The following is a 23,415-nucleotide window of genomic DNA, read 5'->3' as shown; positions in this document are numbered from 1 at the left end:
ACATATTGTTAATAACAAATTGAAAAATCTCGTGACATTTTGAGCACCAATAGTAAATAATAATATTCAAATTATTATAAAATGTAGCACAAGATTATTATGCTTTACTTTATCACATTCATATAAATATCAATTGAAAATATATTATACATGACATATGTTACAAAATGGTAAATTTTGTGATTAAAGAGCAAAATATACTAATTTAATATTTGACTAACACACAAATATCGTCAAAAAAAGAAAACAATATTTATATATTATTGTTTTAAAATGGAACAAATATTACATGCATGAAATAATGGCATGTCTGACAAATCGAATTAAATAATTATTATTTGAAAAATAGAAATATGCAATTAATACTTGGAACATTGCTAACACAATAAAATATTTGAAACATATTTGATAATAATAATCTTCTCATTTTAAATATGATTGCATTTAAATGCAACAATGTCATGTAGATGTTATTTCACAATATTAGTTTCGTCGATTTGAAACACAGCATACAAATGCTTACGTATGAAATACTCACATTATGTGATTGTATACAAAATATTAAACCAATCATATTTAAAATAATACAAAGTCCAATATTCTTTGGAAAAAAGAATTTAAAAAGTTTCCATTTTATAACTTTATTTATTCTTTTTTTTTTCGTTAACTGTCTTTTTTTAATCATAATTGCATATTTTTTAAGGCATATTAATTTTAAATATATTATCGCTCTTCTAGTTTCATTATAAGTATTAATCATACGAAATTATGATTGTGCAACTTGAACAAAATTATATTATTATCTATTATATTATGCCATTAACATTATAAGAAAAAAATATTAAAATTTAAATAAGTTACATAGTAACCATTACAGAAGTATTTATTTCTATTACCTAAGTACTTAAATTAAAAAATATTCCTCTTGTATTACTATTTCAAAGATTTAAAAAAGAAGCATTAAGTTAATAATAATAATAAAATACACACAAAGGAAATTAGAAGAGCGATTTTTCCTTTAATTTTCATTTTGTTAGTCTATTTGAAGCAGCTCAGAATTTCATATGTGATTTATATTAATATTTTTTTTTTTTTATATAAATACTATTTTATGTTTCAAGAAAGATTTAAGCGATTTGATACCAAGTATAGAGCAATTTATAGACTATTTATTTTTATGAATATTCTGTAATTAATTCATGCGCGCTATACTATGATTGTAAAATGAAATGATTAAAATATTGAAAACTGAAACTCTTTTTAAAATAACTTTTGAGTATGTCATACAATCACATAGCAAAAATGCATCAACAAAAAAGTACTTTATACGAATACACGATGAAATATTTGTTATTAGATGAATTCAACTGACTTATGTTTTAGTAATATCCATTGGTGACCCGCTAGTTGCGTTTGTAGCTGTGTTAGCGGCAATTGGCGGACCACTTGGACTTACAATAGTTGGTGGAATTGCAGGTTTAATAAATCTATCTGATGTGCGTCTATTGGATGATGTTACAATGTGACCCTGTTTCAATATAATATAATATTTCAGATTAATGTCATTTTTAAATGTTTCATACACATAAATTACATTTATACATTACTTAGTACTATTTGATTATTTGACTAATTAACCACTATAAAATGTAACTTACAGTGGAAGGTGGTGATGAACTTGCAAATGGAATTGTAGTAGGTTGACCACAAGCATAACATCGATTTGTGTTAAATCCCTCTCTGGTTGATGAACCTATTCACAAATAATATTAATATGTTAATAAAATAAATTTATACAAATAATAAATATGGGATCATGTAATATTGAAACATAAAAGTCGAAAATTTACTTTATTTTTATATAAAACAAGGATATTATACCTGGACTTAGTGGTCTAGAGGAACTAGGTGAAGGATTGTACGGCACTGGGCTAGAAACAGTACGATTTCTTATATTTCCACCAGACATCACAATTTCATTGTAGTGCCGTTCTTCTTCCATTTCCAAACTAACAAATAGATGAATTTGTAATAAAACTAAAACATTTGTACAATCTATATAGTATTATTTACCTGGACTCTGACTCGGAAAGATGTCTACATAAAGCTTCGCGACGTTCTACTTCCAGCTGTAATTTTCTTTGAAGTCTTAAATTTTCTTCACGAATTTGTTTCTCTTCGTTTACATATCGTTGCATCTTCTCTGTATCTAATACAAAAATACAAACAGATCCAACAATGTTAGTTAACAAAAACAAAAAAATTAAATGATTTTAGTATTACTAATTAATTCATAACATTATTACAAACTTAATGATTTCGTATATGATATCTATTATCATTTCAAATATGTATATATGCATAATTACTTTATATTATGAATTATTTCCTTTAATTACAATTATTATTCTATTACAATCTTTCTTTTCTATTCTCTCTTAATTCTTTTTTTTTAGTTTGCTACTTCTAATTTTGTATTTATTAATATCTTAAGCACTGTATAAGAGAATTGCAAGGTTCTAATTATCTATAATACAGTATTGCTGTTACAGCATAATATTATATTAAACGTGAAGCTAATAACAAAATATAAATACATCAATCAAATTATTTCGTGTCACTATTTTTACTTTTCTTTCCAATAATCAAATTAATTTATGTAATTCTAGATGTAATAAAAATATTATATTTATAAAAACTTATTTTAAAATATATTTGTTATTACAAATAAATCTAATTATATGATAAAAATTCTTACGTTCTTGTTGTGAGATGAACAAAGTATGTCTTAGTCTGGCTACTTCACTCCTTAGAGTTTGAATATGTGCACTTAAACTAGTAGCAGTATCACCATTATTGATTTCTCTTGGTGAAGCAGGATCTGATACAGGTTGATCTAATTTTATTTGCAGCATTCGCTTCTCTGCTTCCAATTTATCCATTCTTTTCCATAATTTATTTACTAATGCTTCTTGCTCCTGTTCAAGTGTGTTTTCCAGTTCTACTTTTTCTCTACGCAACTGCTCTAGATTACTTTGTTTCGCAAGTGTCTCAGCTTCAAGTTTTTCTATTTTCCTCATTAATTTGTTCACAAGACATTCTTGTTCTTGTTCTAAAGTTTGTTCTAATCGACATTTTTCTTGACGCAATTGATTCAATTTTCTTGACAAATCATTAGTTAAACATTCTTCTTCTTGTTCATAATGATGCGCCAATGTTTCTTTCTCTTTCTTAAGTGCTTGGATTTTTTTTAATAACGTATTACTTATAAATTCCTCCTCCTGCTCAGCTTTAGCTTGCTATAATATAATCCAATAAAAAAAGATCAAAATGCCAATAGAAAATGTGCATAATTAAAGATTGAAAATTGTTATCAAATTCCATCAACTATAACAAAGTTATTATGAAGTTCAATAGTTGAATAATTAATTTTAAACCTCTCTAATTTGAAAAATATATTTGTAATTATGATTTTATAAACAATTTCGTTAATGTATTAACTATACAAATATTACTTCTATTATCCAATTATTAGATTTCAAACAAATAATATAAATAATATAAAAACAACAAATATTGTTTAAATACATAAATTAAAAATAATTTATAACTTTTTTTAATGCAGAAGTAGTTTATTTTATAATCAAGAAATCATTTTACTCTAAGACAAGACTTTTATATCTAATTTTTATTATAGTAGTAAAATTATATAAAGCTGAAATCATTTTATAGATTTAAATTTTATATGCATTTTAATACATTGAATACAAAAAATTATGAGAAACTATACAGAAACAGAAGATTGGAACAAAATCATATAAAATGAATGTATGAAAAATTATGACTACATAAAATAGATTATAAAATGAAATAATACTATATAAAAAACAGTTTATATCGAGAAAATGTTTCTAATTTAACCTAAAATTAAATATTTTGAGTATCCAAAAGTAAAATATATATTTTCAAAAAATATTCTGTACTAAATAACATATGTAATTAGCAAATTAATAGACATTATTTATTTAGCAAAAATATAGAAGAAACTTACTATAATGACAGAGGCTTGCCGAAGACCACGATTCTCTTCTTGTAACGCTTTTACTCTTAATTTATATGTTTCTAGCTCGACTTTAAGAACACGATTATGCTGTTGTAACGACTCAATCCTTTTTTGAAGTTGTTCTCTAGTTACAGGAGACGGTGGCATCATTATCGGACCTCCGTCGATCGAGCTTGAGTCGCTTTCAGATGCGCTATCACGGTCAGCCATTTTTCTTAGACAAAAATTTCTTTAAAAACAACTTACAATCCTTTCTTTTTCATCGCACCTTCAAATAAATACATATAATATGTTTCTCTTAAGATGCAAGTATTTAGATTTTTGTTAAAACCTCATTACTTTGCATGAAAAATAACGTAATATTATAACGTTCTACCACGACATGTGCTCTACAGTAAAACGAATCAGCTGTTTCGCTGTTTGATTCTCCATGAATTATGTACTTGCAAAGAAGATGTCAAGTATATTTTGAAACTGTAATTCCCCAGAGCTTAAAGAATTTATTTGTTACATTCATGGCATATTTAAATAACATACTAATCTTTTAAATAATAGGAAAATTAAGTTAGAGAATTGTTGTAACTCTAAATGATTAATCAATTATAAACTATATAGATTTATAGTAAATATTTATTATTTCATTATATTTTTATTACATTTAAATTTATATCTATTACAATTTTGAATGTGTATAGGCAATTTAACTATCTTATTTCTACCGCAATTCTAGTTAACAAAAGATTTATAATAAATATATGAATTCTAGGTAATATATATCTGTATGTACAACACACGTGTATGTATCGTAACAAGTATATGATTATAAAGCGAGTCAGGTTAGTATTATCCGTGATATTATCGCATAACTTGAAATTCTAATCATGTTAAACATCTAGCTTGAGACTGAGAATAAAGGATAAGTATTTTTTAGCTTGACTTTTGTTATAGGTTATTTACCTTATAAAATTTTTATGGTGTATGTACATAAGGAAAAATTATAACCTCCTTAGATAAATATGGATGCAGATTTTGAAGAACTATCGCATGACATAGATCTTATTGCAAAAGTTAAACAATACCGTGATGCAACGACGAAAATTCAAGATACAATTAAATATGCCGCAAATCCAGCAGTATATGAAAAACTTTCTGATACAGATAAAATACAGTATAATCTATTGATGTCTTACTGCCTAAATAGTGTGTTTTGGATGTATTTGCGTGCAGAAGGTAAAGTACTAATAAAAGCAGTATAATTGTACAATAATTTCAAATAAAATAAATTATTGTATGATTTTTATTGTATTCATTTTATATGTATCTAATTAGGAATTGACCCAGCAAAGCATCAAATAAAGTCAGAAAATGACCGTTTAAAAAGGTCTATGACACGTGCAAAACAAATTAATGACAAGAACACATTTATGCCTCGTGTAAACAAAGATGCAGCACAAAGATTTGTTAGGAATGGGTTGTGGGAAATAAAGAATAAAAAAAAATGATATGAAAATAATGGATGTAATATTGTATATAAATAAATTTGTTTTATAAATTAAGTAGTGACCTAAATGTATAAACAAAAATATATTAAACATGACGTTATGTATAATGCTGAATCTATTTTATTCAATAGTTTATATTTTCTTAAGTTAAGTCTGACAAATTAATTGTATAAAAAATTATATAAATAATACTTTTACATAAACAAATAATTAAGTTTTATGCATGTGTCCTTTAAAGAAAAAAAAAGTAACTTTATCTCATACTTGTTTACTAAAGTGACTGTTTATATCCTTGTGACCTATGAATAGGAGGTATAACACAAACAGTATTATAGCAGCAAGACATATAAAAGACAGAAATTTACTTTCAATAATAAATGCTTTTATATGTTTATTTTCATAAGGAAAAATTATAACCTCCTTAGATAAATATGGATGCAGATTTTGAAGAACTATCGCATGACATAGATCTTATTGCAAAAGTTAAACAATACCGTGATGCAACGACGAAAATTCAAGATACAATTAAATATGCCGCAAATCCAGCAGTATATGAAAAACTTTCTGATACAGATAAAATACAGTATAATCTATTGATGTCTTACTGCCTAAATAGTGTGTTTTGGATGTATTTGCGTGCAGAAGGTAAAGTACTAATAAAAGCAGTATAATTGTACAATAATTTCAAATAAAATAAATTATTGTATGATTTTTATTGTATTCATTTTATATGTATCTAATTAGGAATTGACCCAGCAAAGCATCAAATAAAGTCAGAAAATGACCGTTTAAAAAGGTCTATGACACGTGCAAAACAAATTAATGACAAGAACACATTTATGCCTCGTGTAAACAAAGATGCAGCACAAAGATTTGTTAGGAATGGGTTGTGGGAAATAAAGAATAAAAAAAAATGATATGAAAATAATGGATGTAATATTGTATATAAATAAATTTGTTTTATAAATTAAGTAGTGACCTAAATGTATAAACAAAAATATATTAAACATGACGTTATGTATAATGCTGAATCTATTTTATTCAATAGTTTATATTTTCTTAAGTTAAGTCTGACAAATTAATTGTATAAAAAATTATATAAATAATACTTTTACATAAACAAATAATTAAGTTTTATGCATGTGTCCTTTAAAGAAAAAAAAAGTAACTTTATCTCATACTTGTTTACTAAAGTGACTGTTTATATCCTTGTGACCTATGAATAGGAGGTATAACACAAACAGTATTATAGCAGCAAGACATATAAAAGACAGAAATTTACTTTCAATAATAAATGCTTTTATATGTTTATTTTCATTATACAGGGTGATTGGTAACTGGTGATACAAGCGGAAAGGGGGTGATTCTACGCGAAAAAAGAAATCGAAAATATAGAATAAAAATTTGTCGTTTGAGGCTTTGTTTTCGAGAAAATCGACTTTGAATTTTCGCTCGGTACGCGTGCACTTTATCACGTCTCGTTATAACGGATCTCACTGTAGATCGTTGTCTCGATGGAAAAATTAAAAAAAAATTAAAAAAAAATTTTTATTCTATATTTTCGACTTCTTTTTTCGCGTAGAATCACCCCTTTTCCGTTTGTACCACCAGTTACCAACCACCCTGTGGAATAATATATAGAAAGGAAATAATATATAGAATATAATATAAGGAATATATAATATAAGGAATAAATATATAGAAATATATTATAACCATAATAAAATTAAAGAGGTAATAGAATGGAGAAAATAATATCTAATACATTTTCCAAGATGATAAAAATTGCAATAAAAATGAAAATACTTCTTGTACATAAGATTTATGTGTTTCAACTATAGTTATATATATATTGTATATATAGAGATATATTATCTTTAAAAGATAAAAATGATGCTATATCAAAAAATAAGTAAGTAATATTAAAAATTTACAGTTTTTCATAATATAATATAAATAATTATGTATATATAATTGTTAAGAAAGAAACAATCCATTTTATTATATCAATTTTTTTTGTATTTTCGTAGGCTGAATAAATGCTTGAAAGGATTAAGTATATGATCTTATTTAGAACATAATGAAAGAAGAAATGAATATTTTGCAGGAAAAATTAACAATATTATTGAGACACTTCATACAATGAACGTTAAATCTTATTCTTCAGATATTCTTTTATATTGGAACTTCTTTGTTTTTAATCTGTACAAATTTTCATGATAGCAAATCAAAATTTACATTGTGGTATTATATAGATGACATTTTTGCACCAATTGAACAACCTATGTATTCTGCAACTATGAAATGTAATCCAAGAAATGTATGAAATATTAATGCAAAAGTATATCATTCTCCTAATCATACAAACATATTACACATGTATATAGAACACGTAATAGATAAAATGTCTAATAAAATAAGATATAACATTAAAATAAAACTTACAATCACTATAATATAGATTATAATCTACATTTAATGTTATCTTTAAAATCCTGTTTCGATAGATTTTTACTATATTTAACTGTATTTCACATTTAATTTTTATAAGGTTTTAAGCATTTATTTTTTAATAAAATGTTAGGTACATAATAAAGTGCTATTGATAATATGTTTCTGCCTATTTAATATTTTCCTAGACAGAACTGGTAAAAATATAGGTAATAATCAGAGTTTTTGCAGATTTTTGTACACTTACGGAAAATTTAAAGGTACAAAGAGTACGCACAATATACAAAAATATATAAGATATCCAAAGTAGAGTACTCATTATAATTTTTAATAATAAAAACGAATCTCCATTTAAAGCCTATTTCTTTAGCCGTGTTCGTAAATATCTACAGTTTAATTATGAAATATTGTCACATAATTTCACATTTTATAAAGTTACATGAAACTTCCAATAATTCCAATACATTGTTTAAAATAATAATGAACAAGAATTATTCTGTGTTACATGTGATTAAGAAATAGTATATTATATATTAAAATTATTAATTGATGCACCATCTGTTGAAGCGCTAGTATCTCAAACTGGTTTTATAGATATGTATATAGCATAGTAGCGTATGTAGTACCGTTACAGATTACAGCCTTGCAGGTTACAGCTTAGCTTACGGCCACGTTACAGCGTGGTTCGTTCTGTGCATTGCTGTCAGGGTATATATTTTTCATTGTTAGTTATAAATATTTCCTATTAATGACGACTATTTGAAAACGTGTAATTATTATAATACAATTAAAATTTGATACTTTGACAATTAAAAGATAATTATTTTTTATTAAATACTTATTAAAATTATATCTTTCACTTGATCGATTTGCCACGTATAGTATATAAGTGCATACATAAATACAGGGAGTCTCACCTGAAATTACCATCTTGATTTTTGTCATTATTATTATTTGCAGTGGGAAATGATTTGATGGGATGGTTTCGAAGGGTGCATGTTCTGATGCTATTAGCTTTTTTTATGGATGGACGCGATAAGGGCTTAGGATAGTCAACTTTGATTTTTTAAATGAAATCATGTATTTTTTTAATCCAGTAATCGACGCAATTCATCATTCCTTGCGCAAGAATATTCTATTTATACTAAAAAAAAATCATTAAATTAGGAGATATCTTAACTTTAATTTGTCAAATTTAATGTATGGAAGACAAAGATGACGTAAACATAAGAATACCGTTTTACGTTTATCCTTTCTTCACCAACAAAAAAATTAATGATATCAATATGTGCACCCATCGAAATAATTCAACTGTCATCCAAATATTTCTAGCTGCGAATGATAATAGTGACAAAAAGGCCCTATATACAAAATTAAAACTAGTAAAGACATAATAAAGGTACTGTACCAGCTAATATTCATTCGCGATTTTATCGCATACTGCATTCCATCCAACGTATCAGAATTTCATCTTTACTTTTATTGCTATATTTTACATTTTGATTCCTAACAACAATAGTTTTTTGAAGCCACAGAATACTTCTTCCATCGGTTTAAAGATTAACATTTGCCTGCAATAGCCATGGAAATGGGATTTTTCCTTTTCACTTTTTATATCCAATATGTATTGTCCGAGTCAGAATGATTTATAAGGGTTTATTCCTTGCTACGGTCATTGGCTGAGACTTGTGAAATTTCTCGTGTAGGATATTATAAATTTCTCAGTAGGATATGTTACATACCATACATTCTAAGCCTGAGAGCGAAAGTACGGTTAGTTTGATGGTTCGACGGTTGGGGTGGTCACTTCCACCCCCTAAAAGTGAAATATCTAATTATGTAAAATTGACTAACCCCCTTGCAAATTCTGAAAATATTTGAACAACCAATTCGCGTGTTTTACGCTAATATATCTTATACAAGATGTCTTACGATAATCTTTCGGACAAGTTGTCCTCAGTCGTCAGTCGTCAAACGCTACTGTCAATGTTATTCATATCGTTGCTTTTCAAACACTCACTTCGGTACCTTCAAAACATTCATTTCAATACCTTTAATCTTCAAACATTCTCACACTTTCTTATACCTTTATCCATATTCATATATCGTATCTCATTTGGTGGTTATATTAAAGTTTCAGTGCTAATTATTGACCAGTCTCATCGCGGTCGCGTTAAAACAGTTATGTCAAACGAAATCCCAAATAAACGTCTGATGACGGTACGTATAAACCTTGATGAAATACATTTCATCTTAATGCCTTTTAATAAACTTTATCAATCTTATATAAAGAATCTTTTTTATTAGAGTTGTAGCAATGTATTGGAGCAAGCACATCATGTATCAAGAGCAAAACGTGGACAAGCAATGGGAAGTATAAGAGGTTTTCGAGGCTGTACAGTTTGGTTAACAGGCCTTTCTGGTGCTGGGAAAACTTCAATAGCTTTTCAAGTTGAGGCAATTTTAATTGATCAAGGAATTGCTGCTTATGGACTTGATGGAGATAACGTAAGGAGTGGTTTAAACCACAATCTTGGCTTTACCAAGGAAGATAGAAAAGAAAACATAAGGAGGGTTGCAGAAGTAGCTAAATTATTTGCTGATAGTGGACAAATTTGTTTATGTAGTTTTGTATCACCATTTGAAGAGGATAGACAAATGGCAAGACAAATTCATAAAATGTCTGATCTTCCATTTTTTGAAGTTTTTGTTGATACACCTCTTACTGTATGTGAAGCAAGGGATACCAAAGGATTATATAAAAAGGCACGTCAAGGAGCGATCAAAGGCTTTACTGGAATAGACCAAATGTATGAAAGACCAGTAAATCCTGATTTAGTGGTAGTCACTGAAAACTGTACTCCAGAGGAATCAGCTGCAACTGTTATTGATCTTCTGGAGAAACAGCATATTATACCTGTACTTCAAAAACCTGCAATGCCAATACGGGAGTTATTCATTCCAGAATCACGAATATCTTTGGCCAAAACAGAAGCTGCTACGCTTCAGAACTTAGAAATTAATGAAATTGATGTACAATGGCTCCAGGTTTTAGCAGAAGGTTGGGCTGCACCTCTTACCGGTTTCATGAGAGAACACCAATATCTCCAGGTATATACAACATACATATATATTAACATGAAATACAACAATGCTGTTAAAAATTTAATTCTTGTTGTTATTAGAAGCATAAAATATTTTTAGACTCAACATCTAAAATGCCTCCGTGAAGGTGACAGAGAAATTAATCAATCTGTTCCAATAGTCCTTGCAATACATACAAAAGATAAAGAACGTTTGAGTGGACTTTCGTCTTTTACATTGAGATACAAAAACAAAGCTCTAGCAATATTACGTAGGCCTGAATTTTATTATCACAGAAAAGAAGAAAGATGTGGTTGGCAATTTGGTACTAACAATTTAGGCCACCCATATGTAAAGATGATTCATGAATCTGGAGATTGGTTAGTAGGTGGTGATATAGAAGTTATTGAGAGAATTAAATGGCATGATGGTTTGGATCAATACAGACTTACACCAAATGAAATTAGAACAAAATGCAAAAAGATGAAGGCTGATGCTGTCTTTGCATTCCAGCTTCGAAATCCTGTACATATGGGTCATGCATTATTAATGCAAGTAAGTTCATTTATTTATTTATTATTTACGACAGAATTTATGTAAAATATTTTATGTATAAGTATGTTATATTTGTATTTCTAGGACACTAAAAAACGTTTATTAGAAGAAAGAGGATTTAAAAATCCTATTTTATTGTTACATCCTCTAGGTGGTTGGACGAAGGATGATGATGTACCACTACAGACAAGGATTCTGCAACATGAAGCTGTACTTAGTGAAGGGGTTTTAGATCCTAACTCAACATTATTAGCAATTTTTCCAAGCCCTATGATGTATGCTGGGCCAGTTGAGGTAAATTTTGATTATGAACGTATTTTCATTTGTTACATAATTATAATGAAAATAAAATATGACAGGCATATGTAATATAAATAGTGTCTATAATAGTTTTTTCTACATTACATTTTAATCTTTAGTAGCAAATGTTGTCAAAATTAGTGATTTTTCATCTATAAACATAGTTACATTATTGATCTTGTGATGAATACTATGTTTATAAGTTTATTTCTACTTGTGCTACGTAAAGTTCATACTTCATATAGTTATAGTTTAAATCTAGTAATTGAAGTAGCCATCATATATGTTTACTTTTTATATTATATTAGGTCATCTCATAAATAATGCAGTTCTTCTAAAAATTGAATTTGATGCAAGAAGTTGTCAGGATAGAAAAAGAAGAATAAGAGGCTTAATAAAAAAATGGCAAAGAGTTCTAGAAAACGAAGGAAAATATATGACTAATTAATTACTTATAGATATGTTAATTACCGAAAAATGTTATTATTTATAAAATGATCTAATATATGTAAAACGAAACTAAAAGTAAGAACTAGAATAAAGGAACCTTATAACAAGTTTTTAAATATTTTACTCAAAAATTTTGCATTACTGTTATAAGGTTTCAAGATTTCATCGACTCTAAGAAATACATACTATATTCTAATGACATATTAGAATCCTTCTAGTGTTATTTCATTTCATGTTCATTTTATACATTATTAGGTACAATGGCATGCAAAGGCAAGAATGAACGCTGGTGCTAACTTTTATATCGTTGGAAGAGATCCTGCTGGCATATTACATCCTAACAAAAATGCAACACCTGATGGGAATCTTTATGATCCTACTCATGGAGCCCGAGTTCTCTTACTAGCTCGAGGCTTACAATCGCTAGAAATCATACCGTTTAAAGTTGCAGCATATGATAAAAAATATAAAAAAATGTCCTTCTTTGATGAGAAACGAAAAGAAGATTTTGAATTTATATCAGGGACGAAAATGCGTTGTATGTATAATATACTCTTATCTGTGTATTACATATTTTTATAACTTATAAAATATTACAATATATATAATTTTATATAATATTAAAACGTGAAAAATTTGATTTATTAAAAAAACACAAGTTTAATATTTAAAATATTTGTTATAGGTTTAGCAAAAGCAGGTGAAAATCCACCTGATGGTTTTATGTCACCTAAAGCATGGTTTGTTCTTGCACAATATTATCAAAACCTAGAAAAGTAAATATTTAGTGCAAAAATCGCTAGAAATTATTAACACTTTAGAATGAAGTGTTTATAGAGTAAAATTAGTGTTTCAAATATTGGAAAAAAATGAGTAAAGAATATTAATACCTGATGTAGTATTAATATTATTATACATTTATATATTTATACATTTTAATTGTACAGCACAGCGATTTCTGCATTTATCTGTTTTAGATAAGTTCATATCTTTTTGCATTTATTCTTAAAATGTATGTATATATATATGTATATCCCTTAATTTTATTTTATGTAAATATAAAATTCAATTACATTTTTCACAAAAATTTTATAAAAATATATATGATATAAGTATGATCTTTCATTGTATCTATTTTAAGAAGTGTATATTATATCATGTCCAAAAAGAAATTTGTATAATTTAAATGTAAATTTAACAACTATTTATATATGATAAAAATATACAAACACTTGCAAATGTTTTATGTACAAAAGTATCTAACGCTCAAATTCTTTTATTATCACCATGAAATATTAGTTTAATTTACAAATAAAAATTTGATGATATAGGAAAATAAATAAAAGTTAAAATTGTACAAGATGAGATATTCGAGTACATAACTTATTGTAATTGTACGATAAGTAAAACTACGCTTATCGTAAAAGTTTAAATAATTATGCGATATATCACAAATGATCGTAATGAAATGTATATAAAAATATATAAAAATCGTATATAGATATAATAAATTTCACTTATAATTTTGAAACAATAAAGAAACAAAATTTTATTACTAAAAATGTCTAATTTACCATAATATAAGAAAGTATTGTTATAAAACAAGGCAAACATTACTTTTAACTAGAATATGGATTTTTATGCAAATTCATATTTTTGAGAACATAATTAAAGAAGTAGAAACTTGGTGAAAAATTGTTTTATCTATCAAATGTTATAGAAAATTATTGAATATTTTACACATTTTTTCACAGTATGACCATTTTGTACAATTTTGCACTACCAAATTTTATACAAATGCATAAAAATCTACAATATACTTACAATATAAGTAAACATTACTTATATTTAAAATATATTTGAATTAACACTTGAGCATTCATTGCACAATATATTCAATTCTATAATATAATTTCTGTTTTAAACATACAAAGTTATGTTAGAAATATATATCATATATTGGAAAAATCTTCGTCAAGAAGCTGTTGCACAACAACTTCCTGATGATAATTGAAATGGTGAAATGTATTTTAGAGATGCAGGTGAAACAAGACAAGTAAATAATTAAGCAATAAGAAGTACGTTTTGATAATTCAGCTAGAAAGATCTATTTCAGATAAAAACGAATTTGGAATAGGAAATTATGTCGCGAATGAACGAAAATGTAATGCTATTAGAAGATTTATAACTAAACATACACCCGTGCAAGAGAATAAACCAGTTACAAAAGATATTAATCTGAAACATAGAAAATAAATGATAAATTCTAAACTCGGGAAAAGAACTGTGAGAAGAAGAAAATTTAATTGCGGAAGCGGATGAACTTGAGAAAGAGCTCAGCACAGTAAAAGAAACTTTTATTTCCATTAAAGGAATTTATCCAAAAATTACTTTTATAAGAGCAAATGCTGGTTGAGGCTAACAAAACGGAGCTTCCATTACGTCTGAGCGAATATTAATCTATTGGAATTTCCGATGGATCAACTGCTCTAAAACGCGAATTAAATTAACTATAATAAGTCAAATTAGTCTTAAAAGCAGAAGGGCAGTTCAGATCTAAATTACATGTTGCATTAACTAATAAAAATCTTAAAATTAATTAAAATCTTATATTTTATCAAAGAATTATGAAGATACCAAAAATTTTGGTCATGATGTTATCCACTTCCAAGGAACAGTTAAATAAATTAGCGAATAGATTACGGAAATAGATAATCCTTATAACAAACCTGATGAATGTCTTAGATCATACAAGAGGTTAAGGCTAAATGATTCTAATAATTCTAGTTTAAATAGTGATGGAACTGATACTGCTCCAATTAGTCCATATAAATGAAGAAGATTAAACCAATAAGAACAATAACCGACAAGTAAGTTCATAATATAATATGAATAATTATGTATATGTAATAATTAAGAGAAAGATAATCCATTTTATTATATCAATTATTCTTATACTTTTTTAGGATGAATAGAAACTTAAAAGAATTAAGGATAGAATTTTACTTAAATCATAATGAAGGAAAAAATATCTTGCAAAAAAAATTAATAATACTATTAAAACACTTCATATAGTGGTTGATAAACCGTATTCTTCAGATATTCTTTTGAATTAAATTAAGTTCTTTTTAATCTGATAAATGTGTAAAAGGCCAAGTGGTTCGAATGAGTAGTTTAAAGAGAAGTGAAAGTGACAGTGTTCCAGTAGTCCATGAAAATCAAAAAAATTGAAGACGGATTGTGTCATTAAAGATTGTTGATGATTGTGTGCTTTAAAAATACGATTATTTAACAAAATGTTTGTATATAAAATAATGTAGAAATATTACTGGAAAAAATCATTTGATAATGTTTTCTTAATTTACTATAATTTATACCTATAAAACGCATGATTTTTCTTAATAAAAATATTGCTGGTCCTTTTATAAATTAAGAAATGGAGAACTTACGAAATAATACCAATAAATAGAAAATAAAGTATTAATAAGCAGAAAATAAAAAATAAATGAATTTGTATTACAAACAATTTATATATAGACATGTGGTTATGAGCAACATCAATTTTATTAATCTTGAAAGTTTGTATTATCAAGTAAAATACTTATTCATCTTTTAGATTTGTACAAAATACTTTATATCATACTACAGATATTTTTATTTATTATTTATAGTTAAACAAAAATTTTGTATTGTAAAGCACTAAGAAGAGATAAAATTTGTTATATTATCCTTTTTACAGTTTTAAATTGATTTTAATAAGTATTTTCACACAGTAAATTAATTTTACAAAACTATTATTTTGATAGCAAATAGCTATTTTGACCTTTAGGTACATAATATCCTAGTGTAGTGAAATCTATATATGTATACTAAAAGGAAATACACATTTTAGAACATGCTGAAATTGGGTCTATAGGAATGTGATTTAGCCCCTACTTATTTATACCAAATAAACAGTTCTTTTTTAAATGTATAATTACCACAATAAAACTTTAAAAATTATTTCTTTATACAAAGCATATCGCAAATATAAAATGCGAAATTGAATTTAATTATTATACATAATGGATGCAGTAGCTAAATTGACCTCTGTATTTGCATCGGATAAATCAGGTAAAGATAACATCACTGGAATCACTTGTATTTTCCCTGAATCATCTTCTTGTTGCAAGTGAACTACAGCACCTGATTGTAATATTTCATTTGTCATTATTTCATCTGCCATAATTTCTGTAGGTTCAATGTTATCCGCAGTTACTTCTTCTGTGTAAACTGTTGTGTCTTCCATATTCATTATAACTTCTGCTGCATCAGAAGCTTCTCTGGATGTTTCCTCATATTCCTGAGAAATAACATGTATATAAAAACTAAGAATCTAATGTAATAAAAAATAATATAGAACTATAAAATTATGTTTACCTGTTCATATACTTGTTCATATTCTTCTGTTATTTCTTGTTCTTCAAATTTAATCTGTTCTTCTTCAAATTTAACTATTTGTTCTTCTTCAAACTTAACTATTTGTTCTTCTTCAAATTGTTGATCTGTCTGTTCTTGATATTCACTTTCAGGAACTTGACACTTTATATTATTTAAACTTTCGTGTTCAGAACAAGAAGAATCTTCTAATAGTTTAGGTTTACTATTTCGACTAAGTATTATCCTTTTAAATCCAGATCCTCCTAAGCTTTCATGTCGTCTTTCATGTTTATTTTTATCACCTAAATATTTAAAACGTTGCCTACATACACTGCAAGAATATGGTCGTTCATTTGTATGAGTTCTTTCATGACATACAAGTGCACTAACTTGTTTACATCTCCAAGGACAATATCTACACTGTAAAGGTCTTTCATCGCTGTGCCTATTTTGTTGATGTTTAACCAACTGTATCTTAGTTTTCAATTTAAACCCACAGATTTCACAAGTGTGTGGCCTATCTTCAGAATGAGATACCAAATGAGTTTTTAATCTGATTTGATTCACAAATCTCTTTGGACAATGTGGGCACGGTATAGTTCCTTCTAATCTGTTATGTGTGACCATCATATGATGTCTTAACCTCACTTCGGAAATAAATGTTAATTCACAATCTAAACATTTCATAGGATCTTTCTCCATATGTGTGTTTTTAATATGCGTTCTCAAAATCATTTCTGTTTTGAATGTCTTACTACAACGATAACATGATGCCCTTCTTTTTTCTGGTGCCCCATCTATCCCTTCCTTTACACCAGGAAGTGTTTCATTGTGTATATGAGACATATGCCACTCTAATGATCTAGTTGAAATCATTGATCTATTACATATATGACAAGTGTATTGTCTACCATCCTTATGAACTCGGTTCCTATGTATAACAAGTGTTGAATGATTTGGAAACTTTTCACCACATACTTGACATGAACATTCTTTTAATCCCCTACTATCGGTCTTCTCATGTACTCTCATGTGTAACCTTAAACCATCTCTTCTATTAAATCCAACACCACAAGTATCACATCGATATTGACGTTGATCTTCATGAATTCTTACATGTTGCTTTAAAGTTGAACTATTTTTAAACATTTTGTCACAGTGTGGACACTGAATAGTATATGCTTTATGAGTATGCATGTGTTTAGAAAGGCTATAAAACGGTACTAATTTATGGCAAACTGGGCATTCTCTCTTATTACTTACAGGTTGATGTTTACGTATTCTATGATGTCTAAGACTTGCAGGATTTTTAAAATCAGCTCCACAGTCCTCACACAAATAGGCTCTTAAAGTTGTGTGTACAGATTTCAAATGAAAGCTAAGTTTTTGTTTGAATGCAAACTTTTTAGGACACTTTGTACATTGATATATTTTCTCCCAATTCATGTGTTGTGTTTTGACATGTTGATCCAATGTTCCTTGATGTTTAAACTTTTCACCACATACATCACATAATTGTCCATACATACTATCACAATGTTTTTGTTCATGCTGACGCTTTTTTCCTTTTGAATCTAACATCATGTCACAATATTTACATAGTAATTTTTTTATACAAATCACATTATGATTTCGTTTTGCTTTATTTGTTGGAAATTCTTCCATGCAATCTTCACAAAAATGCATAATTTTATAGTCATGTGATCTCAAATGTTCTTCAAGAACTTCTTTAGAAGCAAATGTTTCTGGACAATAATCACATTCTAAATAATGTTCTTCTGGAATATAATCTGCTGGTTGACTTTCATCTATTAAGTCAGGTAAGTTGTTTTTAAGAACTGCATTATTTCTGTCTTCATAAAGAGAAATAATATCCTCATCTTTTAATCTTGTAATTACAATTTTACGTTGTTTTAAATAATCTTGAAAGTCTTGCAAATTTTTTTTTTTTTCCCCTAAAATTCTTGCTAACTTTTCAATATTTCCTTCTGTATAAGATTCATCAAGTTCTTTTTGAAGATATTCTTTCTTCTTTTTTGCTTCTTCCCATTTCAATTTAAGCTTTGCTAAATGTGATAAATATTCTTCAGTATTTACATACGCTTTTTCATTTGTTGACTTTTCTTTGGCTGATTCTGCAATTTCTATAGCATCATCTTCAATTGTAATAGTTGCATTAAATTCACTATCATCTTTATTAAACTGTATGTTTACAGCAGAATCATTTTCTATATGTGTAAAAGATCTTTGATTATCTTGACTTTCATTACGTTTAAAATAACGAGATTCCTCAAATTTTGGAGGTGCAACAATATTGGCATGTCCACCTAATACTTTTTCTCGCTTTTTCTTGTATTCTTCTATTTGTTCTTCTATAATCTGCTCTCTTATTTCTAACTTTTTTGTTCGTTCTGGAAATAAATCTTTTTCTTTTGTAACTAATGTTTCATATCGTTTTAAAATCTTATCCATTGGTTTAATATCAAAATTCTTTTTCCCTGTAGATTTATCTTCTTTTTTCTCTAATGGTTTATCCATTTTCTTAACTTTTACTAACAATATTTCATTCGGTTTAGATCCTTTCACAGTAACATACATGATGCCATCTTCTTGATTACTGTTAAGGTTCAAAGAATTGTTTACATCGAGTTTTTGTACTTTTAAGTCTTTATGACTTTTATCAGAAATATTTGTCTGGTAAATATTTTCATCAGTTTCTTCTGTAGATTCTTTTTTAGACTGTAATAATAACCTGCGTTTTAATATGTTTGGTTGTTTTGAACATTCTTTTGTACTTTCAGAATTATTGACGCTGCGTGGTTCAGTAGATTGATTATTACATTCTGTGTCCCCTACTTTAAAGTATGTTCTCATACATTCATAATTATATGTTGTTTGGTTAATTTCAGTACTTTTATTATCTGAAATTGGATTATTATCAGAAACAATAGTTGATTGTGAACATTGTTTTGTATTTTCTTTCTGTTGAATATGTCGTCTTTTTGCACTTGGTATTTCTACTTCATCATCAGATTCTGCAACATCAGAACTATCAGGTTGAAAAGGAGGATCATCTGGATCAAATTCTTCTATTGATTCATTGTCATCACTATTTTGTAAGACAGTGGTGTCTTCAAAAATTCCAGGTTCAACCTTACTTTCTGATTCTTTATAATCTGTACAAAGCTTCTTATCTTTTACAATATCATCATTATCTTTTAATGAAAAAATTGTAGATATTTTTGGTACGAAAGTATATTCTTTACTTGTAGATGGATTTTTTGTATTACACTCAACAGCATTTTCCATCTGTTTTTCGAAACTTTCTACAGGCTGCATTTTATTTAATTCTGCATTTTTTGTCGCTGTATCTGTGAGAGTAATGTGAATAGATCTTAATTTAACTTCTGCTTTTTTAATTTGCATAAAAAACTTATAACTCATTTTTAAGTCACAGATACAATCCATACACATTTGAGTTGATAAACTATCATATGGATTTATTTCTTCCAAATGCTTAATTTGTTGACTTAATCTCATTTGATTACCTTTTTCACTAAAAATATCAACTAATGGAAGTTTCAAACCGGCACAAGTCCTACAATACTTTTTTAATTCCTGTTTTGTTTGTTCTGATATTGATAGTTTCTTTTGCGCAGATATTTTATTGTGCAAAGAAATTTTAGTTAATTCATTTAAACTATTTGCATCATGAGTCAACAATTTTACACGTGGTGTAATTTTTTTTAATTCATTAATATCTTTAATCTGACCGAATATTTCTTTATTCGATACTAATCCAGTTTTGTTTGATTTACATGTTGTTTTAACATCACTGTCACATACATTTAGGATATTACTAGCAGTATGCTGAATACTATGTAATTTTACTTCACTATAATTATGATCCTTGTTTTTAACTTCAGTGTGCTGCATCTTTGACCTATTCATTTAAAGTTTTCCCATCGTATTTTAGATGTGTATTTGCAAAGTTTGTATAATCTAAAAAAAAAGCGATAAGTTAATCAAATCAAATATATACATTTGTAACAGTTCATACAAAATAACATAAATAAACATATCTGATTTACCTTTTATGTAAAAATGAAAATTATCCTTTCTATAACACTACTTGTGCATGTTGTGTTTATGATACTATTATTTCTTCTTTAATTTTGTACAAAATAATTACACATAGCACATCCCATTATTATAAGTTTGTTAATTTATAAAAAGTTAGTAAAAATTAGTTCAACTAACTAATATATATTGTCGTTACTTATAGAACGCTATAGTTATTGATATTTTCAAACTCTTGAAGTTTATGTTTTCTCTTGCGAAATTGAAAGTACCTTCGATTCCCTCTTTCAAAAAAGATTGTTTTTTTTTATTATCACCATAAGACAAATATAAAATTACATTTTCATAATCACAGGTATTCATTTTTCATTCAAAATTGAGGTTAAGTGAATATAATCATAAGGAGTATATACTCCTACATTTAAACATAACATAAACGTAACCGGTGTGTATTATACCAATTTTTAAATTCGTTAATTTTACCTTATAATACTCGTTATCGGGAAGAGTAATAATGTAATTCAAAAGTCTTTCCAAACTTTGACTAATATAATTTCTTCGTAATGATATCCAGATGGCGCAACTTAATGGCGCCTGTGGCGTTATGTTATTTTCGGCCTACGCAACAGACATTCTACAGTTCCGAAATTCATGACTAGCTTTCAATAGCCATAGAATATTTTCGTATACATTACTCTGTAACATATTACGGAGACCCGTCATAGATTACGATCCGAGAGATGCAAGTTTCATGAAAAGAATCGATTAATCTATGCGCACTTTGGAAGGGAAATTTATGCCACGTTCAACTGTCGTCTTCTGAATTCCTTTACCGAAGCTGTGACGTTGCTTATGTTTGTAATGGCCGCGATTCTATTATTCTATCTTTCCTATACAAAATATTAAACGAGAAAAATTCAATTTAATAATTAGCATACAATATCAAGTATGTTAAGATAAAATATAGAACAGGTAAGTAAAATTTTTGCCATTTTAATTCAATTTAGCAAAAATACTTTTTTATGTGCAGGTAGTGTACTGCGCATTTGCTTAGTATGAAACCGCGAACAGTTCAATTGACTACATAAAAAATTTCATGTTTTTTCTTTTTTTAAAAGTAAAATATTTTTGATATAATTAGGCTGTGCATTTTTATGCAAACGCATATTTTTAGGGATGTAATTAAAAAAGCAAAACCTCGGTAAAAAATTATTTTACATATCAGATATTATAAAAAGCATTGTATTTTGGATTTTATATTTTTTTATATTATGTGCATTCTGCATAATTTTATATTTTTAAATTTTTTATAAATGCAGAAAAATCTGCAGTCTGCTTATAATTCATTGTAAATTATTAAGTATTTTATTGAAACGTGTTTATACCCAAATATCTTTTAATTTGTCATGGAAAATGTCGCATGTAATAATTTTTGATGTATTATCATGTACATTAATGCTTTATGTCAAAGATAATTATTGATTTAAACGATTTAAAAATACCTTAATAATTCTCTAGATTGAATTTATTTCCCATTTATTTAAATTATCCCTTATTTTGCATATGAATTTTCTATATTTTAATTTACTTAGTTAAAGCTTCAAACATTTTTTTATTTTAATATAATACTGTAAAAATTACATGTAAAAATCTTAAGAAAAGTTGTACGTAGAAAGGTAAGAAACGATATAAAAATTATTATAAAATTATTATTATAAAAAAAAAGAAGCTTTGAAAAATTATTTCTATCAAATGAGTTTTAAATCAAGCAGTCGAATTACATTCATGTAGAAAAATCGCGAATATTTATTATTTCTTCATAATTGATTGCTAAATATATTCTTTATTTTATATCGAAAATTAGATCATTCTATGTTCATTCGTATAATTCTTTCTCTGTAAAAATGTACTGAGAGAAAAATAAAACTCAAACCCAAAACTTCTGGATCATAACGAGCAATTTGATCAATATTTCTGATCTTTTTTAAGCTGTAATATGTTAAAAAGCGCTATTTAGATAAGCAAAATGTAACAAAAAATATTTTGCAACCAATTATAAATATATTTAATTTTATTTTAGAACTAAACCTAAATCTAACTTCTATGTAACAAAAACCCCAGAAAATTTCGGTTTTTTATTTCGTGATTTTAAATTTAATCTTAACCTACGTAAATATATGTATTGTGTTGGAGAAAAGTCGACGATTCATATTGATCAATTATTGTACATACAATAATATACAACAATTTCTGGCCAGAATGAATTTTTAATAACTTTATATATATTCTAAAAGCAATATCTAAAAAAATATTAAACAATATTAGGTACAAAGATATAAGTAAAACAAAATGGTATAACACATAAACATTGTTATATAGTTGTATAATGATACTTAAAATTCTTTAAAATATCATTTTTGAAATATAAAGCAAAAATCTATCTTGATCTGAAATTTTTGCACGTCGCTGTATATAATTAACAAACAGAGTTAGCAAAAAATAAAGAAAATT

At 26.9% G+C, this 23,415-nt stretch overlaps 5 protein-coding genes and 1 long non-coding RNA gene across 16 annotated transcripts; 3 read left to right on the top strand and 3 right to left on the bottom strand.

The window, feature by feature from the left end:
• Positions 1 to 1,021: 1,021 nt before the first annotated feature.
• LOC100741961 (coiled-coil domain-containing protein 6) lies at positions 1,022 to 4,506 on the bottom strand. 2 transcript variants are annotated; one of them, XM_033324944.1, is made up of 7 exons: positions 4,403 to 4,506; positions 4,052 to 4,331; positions 2,759 to 3,299; positions 2,074 to 2,209; positions 1,882 to 2,009; positions 1,659 to 1,753; positions 1,022 to 1,528 (listed from the first exon to the last, which is right to left on the bottom strand). In XM_033324944.1, the coding sequence occupies exons 2-7, from the start codon at positions 4,271 to 4,273 to the stop codon at positions 1,373 to 1,375; spliced, it is 1,278 nt and encodes a 425-aa protein (XP_033180835.1). In that variant the 5' UTR covers positions 4,274 to 4,331; positions 4,403 to 4,506; the 3' UTR covers positions 1,022 to 1,372. The 2 variants fall into 2 exon arrangements, with proteins under 2 accessions (XP_033180835.1, XP_003484403.1); XM_003484355.4 differs by having other exon boundaries at positions 4,052 to 4,505.
• A 317-nt stretch (positions 4,507 to 4,823) lies between these two features.
• On the top strand, positions 4,824 to 5,679 carry LOC100741724 (nuclear nucleic acid-binding protein C1D). Of its 2 annotated transcripts, none has more exons than XM_033318639.1 (3): positions 4,824 to 4,899; positions 5,012 to 5,293; positions 5,393 to 5,679. In XM_033318639.1, the coding sequence occupies exons 2-3, from the start codon at positions 5,080 to 5,082 to the stop codon at positions 5,563 to 5,565; spliced, it is 387 nt and encodes a 128-aa protein (XP_033174530.1). In that variant the 5' UTR covers positions 4,824 to 4,899; positions 5,012 to 5,079; the 3' UTR covers positions 5,566 to 5,679. The 2 variants fall into 2 exon arrangements, with proteins under 2 accessions (XP_033174530.1, XP_024220813.1); XM_024365045.2 differs by having other exon boundaries at positions 4,830 to 4,899; positions 5,074 to 5,293.
• A 274-nt stretch (positions 5,680 to 5,953) lies between these two features.
• LOC100741605 (nuclear nucleic acid-binding protein C1D-like) lies at positions 5,954 to 6,596 on the top strand. The gene is made up of 2 exons (XM_024365087.2): positions 5,954 to 6,210; positions 6,310 to 6,596. The coding sequence occupies exons 1-2, from the start codon at positions 5,997 to 5,999 to the stop codon at positions 6,480 to 6,482; spliced, it is 387 nt and encodes a 128-aa protein (XP_024220855.1). The 5' UTR covers positions 5,954 to 5,996; the 3' UTR covers positions 6,483 to 6,596.
• A 1,068-nt stretch (positions 6,597 to 7,664) lies between these two features.
• LOC112214042 lies at positions 7,665 to 9,066 on the bottom strand. Its single transcript, XR_002947963.2, has 2 exons — positions 8,934 to 9,066; positions 7,665 to 8,771 (listed from the first exon to the last, which is right to left on the bottom strand). It is a non-coding gene; the product is annotated as an uncharacterized LOC112214042 (long non-coding RNA).
• On the top strand, positions 8,444 to 13,275 carry LOC100741485 (bifunctional 3'-phosphoadenosine 5'-phosphosulfate synthase). 8 transcript variants are annotated; one of them, XM_012394364.3, is made up of 8 exons: positions 8,444 to 8,724; positions 9,349 to 9,415; positions 10,151 to 10,236; positions 10,324 to 11,127; positions 11,221 to 11,655; positions 11,740 to 11,949; positions 12,661 to 12,943; positions 13,091 to 13,275. In XM_012394364.3, exons 3-8 carry the CDS (start codon positions 10,201 to 10,203, stop codon positions 13,183 to 13,185), a joined length of 1,863 nt encoding a protein of 620 aa, XP_012249787.1. In that variant the 5' UTR covers positions 8,444 to 8,724; positions 9,349 to 9,415; positions 10,151 to 10,200; the 3' UTR covers positions 13,186 to 13,275. The 8 variants fall into 8 exon arrangements, 7 of the variants coding, with proteins under 7 accessions (XP_012249787.1, XP_003484399.1, XP_033174721.1 ...); XM_003484351.4 differs by lacking the exon at positions 9,349 to 9,415 and having other exon boundaries at positions 8,445 to 8,724; XM_033318830.1 differs by lacking the exon at positions 8,444 to 8,724 and having other exon boundaries at positions 9,248 to 9,415.
• A 2,960-nt stretch (positions 13,276 to 16,235) lies between these two features.
• LOC100743364 lies at positions 16,236 to 21,723 on the bottom strand. 2 transcript variants are annotated; one of them, XM_024369624.2, is made up of 4 exons: positions 21,388 to 21,723; positions 20,916 to 21,188; positions 16,825 to 20,826; positions 16,236 to 16,747 (listed from the first exon to the last, which is right to left on the bottom strand). In XM_024369624.2, exons 3-4 carry the CDS (start codon positions 20,773 to 20,775, stop codon positions 16,454 to 16,456), a joined length of 4,245 nt encoding a protein of 1,414 aa, XP_024225392.1. In that variant the 5' UTR covers positions 20,776 to 20,826; positions 20,916 to 21,188; positions 21,388 to 21,723; the 3' UTR covers positions 16,236 to 16,453. The 2 variants fall into 2 exon arrangements, with proteins under 2 accessions (XP_024225392.1, XP_033174576.1); XM_033318685.1 differs by having other exon boundaries at positions 20,916 to 21,522; positions 21,600 to 21,721.
• Positions 21,724 to 23,415: the final 1,692 nt, after the last annotated feature.

This window comes from Bombus impatiens, unplaced genomic scaffold (assembly GCF_000188095.3).
Source record: "Bombus impatiens unplaced genomic scaffold, BIMP_2.2 scf_0008, whole genome shotgun sequence".
NCBI classification, from domain to species: Eukaryota; Metazoa; Arthropoda; class Insecta; order Hymenoptera; family Apidae; genus Bombus; species Bombus impatiens.
This window is presented reverse-complemented; position numbering and strand designations above follow the sequence as displayed.